The sequence below is a fragment of the Oncorhynchus tshawytscha genome, linkage group LG19 (genome assembly GCF_018296145.1).
Source record: "Oncorhynchus tshawytscha isolate Ot180627B linkage group LG19, Otsh_v2.0, whole genome shotgun sequence".
NCBI classification, from domain to species: domain Eukaryota; kingdom Metazoa; phylum Chordata; class Actinopteri; order Salmoniformes; family Salmonidae; genus Oncorhynchus; species Oncorhynchus tshawytscha.
In genome coordinates this window covers 32,036,957-32,044,934 of record NC_056447.1, presented here as the reverse complement: position 1 = coordinate 32,044,934, position 7,978 = coordinate 32,036,957, and the positions used below count along the sequence as shown (strand labels likewise).

Here is a 7,978-nt window from a genome sequence, read left to right as displayed (position 1 = left end):
GCTTGGGTGCTGAAATATAATTATAGTATTCCGCCCCATGTGGTCAAACTAAGCATTTACCGATTAGGGAAAGGACCAAAATGACCCAGCACTTCAAGGAGATCCACCATGTGTGGGTGCCCTAACACCTCAACACATCATTTGTCTGGTCTTGTTAAAAAAAAGTTTAAAATAGCACCCTGTTTTCCTTTATACACTTCATTCCTTCCAACATACATTTACCCATTAGGCTCATAAAAATTATCTAAGGTCATCCCTTTCTACTGATCTGAGAGCATATGTTTGTAACATTGGATAATAGGCTACAAGGAGACTTAATCAAGCAGACAAATGTAACATCAGCATTATTATGGTCTAATATGGTATATGTTATGAGCATAATAATAAGTGACATTTGGAAACAGAGTTGTGGATTTGATAGGCCGAGGTCTTTTTTTTATCTGTTCAGCACCTAAACTAGTGCATGGCTTTAGTTTTTAATTCATTAGTGCATAACATCAACAGCAGGAATGAAGACACAGACGATGATGAACCATCAACTTTGTTTATTTCAATGGGCATGCCAATGGCAGGGTCTGAATTTATTGCTCAGCCTTTTCCGAGATAAAGATGGGACCAAGCTGAACATCTCCCTCCCATATATCTGAGAAGAGAGCAGACACAAGAACAGGAGGGTCATTACACATATGCAAAAGTAGCCTTCAGCAGCTGGACAATACAAAGACAGCTAGGTTAAGAACATCAATATCCACTCACTGTTTATCTGCTCTCAAAAGTTACCTTTATTAATCATTATTTTAGTGGTGAATAAAACACTTTCAAAAATTGATTTTAGGAGCAGCAAACAGTAAGCAGATATTGACCTTTCATATATTCAAACATTCTCTGCAAGTATTTTTGAGGTTTCCACATTGTTGTTATCTTAAAAAGCAGACCTTTGTTGCCTCATACATACTTGCTGGTTTTTGATGCTGAGTGGTATCGCGTCCCTTCCTGTTGCTACAGGTGGAGTCACAGCAGCCACACACTCCATCATTCCCACCAGCCTCCCTCCACCTGTTAACAATCTGCAGCTTAAGGGCTACATTCGATCAAACCAGCATTGCAGTATTGACGTAACATAAATATACCTTTCATGTATGCATAACATATGCTGTGTCATCAAGTATGAACATTTATTTCATTAATGTAACATGTATTTGACCCAGGTGTAGAACGTACACACTTACGTATTAATGAAAGAGCAGGCCTTGTACTCAAAATCAATGGGGAACGCGATTGTGGTTGCCTTCAGGTGACAGGTAAGGAAGATCTGTTGGGATTTACCAAGAACAGGGCCATTGTAACAATTAAAGCATAGGATAAATACACAATTTTCAAAAATGATGTCTCATGATATGTTTCCCTGTTATTTGTTAGTATTATTTCTGCTTGTCTGCATACCTGCCCTGTGAGGGATAAATAAAGTAGTATTGAACTGAATGAATTAACTCACCATGTCGAGCGTAGCGGAATAATCTGCAGCAAGCTGAGAAGGTATCTTTGTTTTCTGCGGAATAATTGGGTCACTCCCCTTCTGGCTCTGGAACCTGAAAGCCTCCAACTGGAAATACAGCTTGTAGTCTGCAGAACGAGGAATGAACTGGGAGTGGGAACCTGTCACTTTGGCATCGATCAGACACCTATGGGGGCACAGATGTTGCAAGGGAAGGGGGAGGGGCAGGCCGTGGCAGTGGGAAGCTTTAGCTGGGCTCACATTTAACAACATGACAGTCAGTGCACTCATTAAACTGCCCTGGTTGCCCGCACAACTCAAGCATAGGCATTAGATGTTGCCTCAGTCAAGGTTGCTCATCACACTTGCACAGTTAGGGCCGGTTTCCTGGACAGATCTTAAATTACATCACAAATAGGATTCTTACATTAATCCAGAATAAAAAAACTTCAGATGACTGTTTTCTAGATCTAGACCGTGGAGTCCTTGATCGTGTGTCCCTGCTCAGACGTTGAATGTATCAACCAATAACAGATTGCTATAACATATGATGTGGTTAGCTGATATGTAAAATACCTATCCAGGCATTGTAATATCTAGTATGCGTCAGCAACGTCTGAGCAGGGGAACATGACTCTTGACAGAGGCTGTGTTAACACAGTCAGCCCAATTCTGATCTAACACCCAATTATTGGCAAAAGAGCTGATCTGATTGGTCAAAAGACCAATTAGTGGAAAAAGATCAGACCTGTGCTGCATGTGTAAACGCAGCATAATTAGATGCACTATGTGAAGGTGGTTATGATCTGAGGTTGCTTCAGAAGCCTCGTATGGACCACAAATATTCAAGCATTGTATGTATGAGCACAGACTGGAGTAAACAATCAAAATAAAACAATGCAGAAGATAAAAGCAAACATTGAAAATAATTGCAGTTAATAAAATAATACCCCAAAACAATATTATTTTGCAACAGAAAGCCAAGTTTGGACAACCATTTCATGCAAGTGAAATTAGTTACCTAATTCTGCCACCAGTTGCATTAAGTACTGCAGTGCATCTCCTCCTCATGGACTGCACCAGATTTGCCAGTTCTTGCTGTGAGATGTTACCCCACTTCCACCAAGGCACCTGCAAGTTCCTGGACATTTCAGCGGGGAATGGCCCTAGGCCTCACCATCCGATCCAACAGGTCCCAGACGTGCTCAATGCGATTGGGATCCAGGCTTTTCGCTGGCCATTGCAGAACACTGACATTCCTGTCTTGCAGGAAATCATGCACAGAACGAGCAGTGTGGCTGGTGGCATTGTCATGCTTGAGGGTCATGTCAGGATGAGCCTGCAGGAAGGGTACCACATGAGGGAGGAGGATGTCTTCCCTGTAACGCACAGCATTGAGATTGCCTGCAATGACAACAAGCTCAGTCCGATGATGCTGTGACACACCGCCCCAGACCATGACGGACCCTCCAGCTCTAAATTGATCCCGCTCCAGAGTACAGGTCTCAGTGTAACGCTCATTCCTTCGACGATAAACGCGAATCCAACCATCACCCCTGCTGAGACAGAACCGCGACTCGTCAGTGAAAAGCACTTTTTGCCAGTCCTGTCTGGTCCAGTGACGGTGGGTTTGTGCCCATAGGCGCGTTGTTGCCAGTGATGTCTGAGGACCTGAGGACCTGCCTTACAACAGGCCTACAAGCCCTCAGTCCAGCCTCTCTCAGCCTTTTGCAGACAGTCTGACTACTGATGAAGGGATTGTGTGTTCCTGGTGTAACTCGGGCAGTTGTTGTTGCCATCCTGTACCTGTCCCGCAGGTGTGATGTTTGGATGTACCGATCCTGTGCAGGTGTTGTTACACGTGGTCTGCCAATGCGAGGACGATCCGTCCTGTCTACCTGTAGCGCTGTCTTAGGCTTCTGACAGTACGGACATTGCAATTTATTGCCCTGGCCACATCTGCAGTCCTCATGCCTCCTTGCAGCATGTCTAAGGCACATTCACGCAGATGAGCAGGGACCCTGGGCATCTTTCTTTTGGTGTTTTTCTGAGTCAGTAGAAAGGCCTCTTTAGTGCCTTAAGTTTTCATCACTGTAACCTTAATTGCCTACCGTCTGTAAGCTGTTAATGTCTTAACGACCGTTCCACAGGTGCATGTTCATTAATTGTTTATGGTTCACTGAGCAAGCAGTGTTTAAACCCTTTACAATGAATATCTGTGAAGTAATTTGGATTTTTATGAATTATCTTTGAAAGACAGGGTCCTGAAAAGGGGATGTTTCTCTTTTTGCGGAGTTTATATTGCCATTGACACAGTGCATTATTCTGAAGTTAAACCTGCCTCCTTTCTTGGTTTAGTTTATACCCTCACTTAGACCTGGACTAGCTCAAATTTTCTTTCTAGAAATCAGACTGTTAATTCCAGATTAGTTAAAGTCTGGGACTATTCGAAACCATGTTTGAGAAATAACATGTTCATTAGTCCAGTTTAAAAGAGCATTTAAATCCAAGATTAGGCTTAATCTATGTCCACGAAATCACCCCTAGTGTTGACTGAACCCTCTCCCTTACTTACCCATGATTCTCAATGAAGGCGTATCTGGGATTGGCGTTTATGTTGGGTTCCAGGGTGGCCACACAGCTGTCCACAAAGATACGCAGGGGAACGTGGAAGTACTGCATGACAGAGGCCTCGATGTTCACCATGTCACCCAACACGTACATGTTACCGGCCCTCTCATACTGCCAGTCAGCTGCCAAGAGAAGTTGTAACATTACATTTGCGTACTCCTGGTCTAAAAAGTACACTCAATTAAGAGTTTCAATAGAACTCGGTGGAGAATCTCCACTGAAAGTTCTTTTAGTCCAGGAAAAGTCCAAATCTGGGTCCGGGAAATTGGCTTTTCAGTGTGGACCCTCTCTACACTGCATCTTTACCCACCAGTCATGAGCCTCATGGAGAAGTACAGGAGTTCCTCTGCATACTTAGCAGCGGAGAAAGGGGTCCAGGTTGGGATCAGGGCCAGGCTGCTCACATTGTGTTTCCTGGAGGAGAGAGACATTGTTTTACAAATGTTTTTTATACATGTGTTGTACGTCTGTATAGGAATCACCATACCTGTTTTTAATATTAATTGTGTTTTAAACTAAGAAGCCAAATAAATGTCCATGGGTGTGGTGAAAGTATGATCACTTTAATGGTAGTGAAGCAGTGTAGTGGGTGTACTGTATTCACATGCAACTAGAGACTCAATTCAATCAAACCTGCATTGTAATATATATATATATATTAGAATGCAGGTTTGATTGAATTGAGTTTACCCAATACTGCTAGTGGGTTGGGGCTACCCTGGCTTATTTCCTGAAATACTTCAAGTCTGCTTGATTTATCTTATACTACATGCTGGGTGGACAGGATTGGTACTTTTGGAACTGTTTCATTAGTTCCATTGTGGCAGGCAAGCTAAATCAGTCTGTACTATTTGGACCTAGGTCTGCTCCTCCCACCTTGGATAGTGGCACTCAATATTGATCATCGCTTCATTTGTCCTGATGAGGGGGGTGTTTGCCAGAGGTTTGGGTTTGTAATATAGAGTGAAGATGTAGATGAGGGAGTTGGTAGTCATCTGAGAAACAATCACAACAATGTTAATACATTCACAAATTTAATTAAAATAGACCAATTTACTGTGGAAAGGACGTGAGATTGTGAGGAATGTGATATTTTTTTTTATCCAACCATTTGTTCAGGTAAATTGACAACTAATTGCCATGTACAATAATGCCCTACATATAATATAAATACCTGGGCTTGTATTTTTTTTGCCACTTAGCACTCATTTGGGGTTAGCATTTTTCCTTTTGCTTTTCAAATAATATAAATACAGTTCATTACTATCATTATCATCATTATAATACATACCCTTAGCTGGCTGCCACATGACTGCAGCGGAGACTCAAAGATGATCACCTGGTTGACATTGTCGAATCCTGACATAGGGCAGTCTCCCAAAGTGAGGTCTTCTAGCTGGATCAACTGGCCGATCCCCAGCAGGTCATGCTTCGCTTCCACGTGGACCATGTTCTCCCTGCACTCAGCCCTCACTGAATTGGCAGCCACAGGGGTTCTCGTCTCTGAGCCTCCAATAATCTTGGGCTCTGGCTTTGGGTCCAGAGGATAGGTCCAATCCAATGGTGTGTCAAACTTCTGCTTGGCCTGGGTTTGGTCTTTTGGTGGGGGCCTGGGTTTCTGATACGGTGGTTGCTGAGGCTGCTGAGGCTGCTGAGGTGGCTGACGAATGGGTCTGAAGGGTTGCTGCACTGGTTTACTGAAGGGTGGCCAATTCTGAGCAACACACAGACAGCCAAGCATGGCCACTGCCACGAGACAAACTACACTCCACTTCATCGCCATGGCTTCACAATAAGAATTGATCAGCAATGTTCACTGGATGCTGTGAAGAGTATGAAGGAGATGTGGCCAGTTTTATAACGGATTGAGCGTTGTTTACTTATTGGAAACCCGCCCCCTCCTCATTTGAACATTCCCTATTAGCTCTCAGGAGTCAAGGTTTTAGCCAATCAAATGCTGTGGCTGATGGTCCTTTAATAGCAGACTATTCAAAGCAACTTCTTAATACCAAAAATGTTATGTTATATTATCAAAGTTTCAAGAATTTTGTTGTTAAAAAAAACGCTTTTTCATCAGAAATAAATGCTTTTGGGTACCTTTATATGTGTGTTTGCTACATTTGCTTGATATATAGATGCCACAAATGTATTTTTTTATTAAAATGTTACTTATGTGTCACATTTGATCGTCTTTCGACATATTTTTCTGTTTAAGAGTTCTCTTATTTGTAAGGTGGATACAGTATATAGCGTTTTGCAAAAATAACATATAGTGTAATTATGATATATTATATATGAACATATACAAGTCCATATTATGATTAGATTAAAGAAATGCACTAACCTTTCATTCATTCTTAAAGAGAAACTTCTGGTTGCAATAATTTGAGATGATGTATTTATTGAATGGAAAAATAGATTTTTCCACACCTGAAGTCATGTTACTTTCACATGGGGGTAGATTAAGTGAACGCGAAGCAGACTGCCTGGGTGAATGACCTCTCACACTGTGTATACTTGCAAAATTGACATTTATTGACATGCTGCGTGTCGGTCAGTAAGACCTCTGTCAAGGCCACAGTCGAACACACACAAGATCAACACAGGAGGCTGCCCATTGGGCACAAACTGGTTGAATCAACGTTATTTCAATGTAATTTGTCAACATATTGAGACATGGAGTCTATGTGGAAAATACATTGGATTTGCAAAAAGTAATCAACTTTAAACTGTTGTTTTGAGGGTTAAATTTAAACCACAGGATTATGCCTTGTTAAATAAAAAATGTGTTTAAAAAATGTCATCATCATACCCAATTTTCATTTTTTTTCAGCCTACGTTTCATTTTCAGGTTTGGGTTTTATTTGAATGTTACCAACCACCAGAATGGCATTGTTTATTGATTAGAAACCGATGAAAATGTATTCCTCTTCGTGACTGAGATAAGCCAAACAGCCTTGTCTCCATTTAACCATCTGAGCCATGGAGCAAATACAAATAGAGGGTGCAAACTACCCTCAATTCTCAGGCAGACTACCCAAGCTTTTTTCTTATAGCCTTTAGCCGTACCCTTATCCTACTTCTCCTCTGTTCCTCTGGTGATGTAGAGGTTAATCCAGGACCTGCAGTGCCCAGCTCTACTCCTTCTCCCCAGGTGCTCTCATTTGTTGACTTCTGTAACCGTAAAAGCCTTGGTTACATGCATGTTAACATTAGAAGCCTACTCCCTAAGTTTGCTTTATTCACTGGTTTAGCATATTCTGCCAACCCGGATGTCTTAGCCATGTCTTAATCCTGGCTTAGGAAACCACCAAAAACCCTGAAATTTCCATCCCTAACTATAACATTTTCCGACAAGATAGAACTGCCAAAGGGGCGGTGTTGCAATCTTCTGCAGAGATAGCCTGCAAAGTTCTGTCTTACTATCACAGTCTGCACCAAAACAATTTGAGATTCTACTTCTCAAAATTCCCCTTTCCAGAAACAAGTCTCTTTCCAGAAACAAGTGCCCTGGACATCATATGTGAATTGATTGACCCCATCTATCTTCTGAGCTTGTGCTACTAGGTGACCTAATCTGGGACATGCTTGAAGCTAGGGGGCACTGTTTTTATTTTTGGAAAAGTAACATTCCCAAAGTAAACAGCCTATTTCTCAGGACCAGATGCTAGAATATGCATATAATTGACAGCTTAGGATAGAAAACACTCTAAAGTTTCAAAACTGTAAGAATATTGTCTGTGAGTATAACAGAACTGATATTGCAGGCGAAAGCCTAGGAAAAATCCAATCAGGAAGTGACTCATATTTTGAAACCGTTGTGTTCCTATGCATCCCTATTGGCCATTGAAA

The 7,978-nt window shown here is 41.8% G+C and overlaps 1 protein-coding gene across 1 annotated transcript; it reads right to left on the bottom strand.

The window, feature by feature from the left end:
- Positions 1–530: 530 nt before the first annotated feature.
- Positions 531–6,555, bottom strand: LOC112218644 (zona pellucida sperm-binding protein 3). Its single transcript, XM_024379624.2, has 9 exons — positions 6,471–6,555; positions 5,418–5,949; positions 5,003–5,121; positions 4,437–4,540; positions 4,071–4,248; positions 1,496–1,682; positions 1,230–1,312; positions 956–1,056; positions 531–643 (listed from the first exon to the last, which is right to left on the bottom strand). The coding sequence occupies exons 2-9, from the start codon at positions 5,907–5,909 to the stop codon at positions 582–584; spliced, it is 1,326 nt and encodes a 441-aa protein (XP_024235392.1). The 5' UTR covers positions 5,910–5,949; positions 6,471–6,555; the 3' UTR covers positions 531–581.
- Between the last annotated feature and the right edge of the window lie 1,423 nt (positions 6,556–7,978).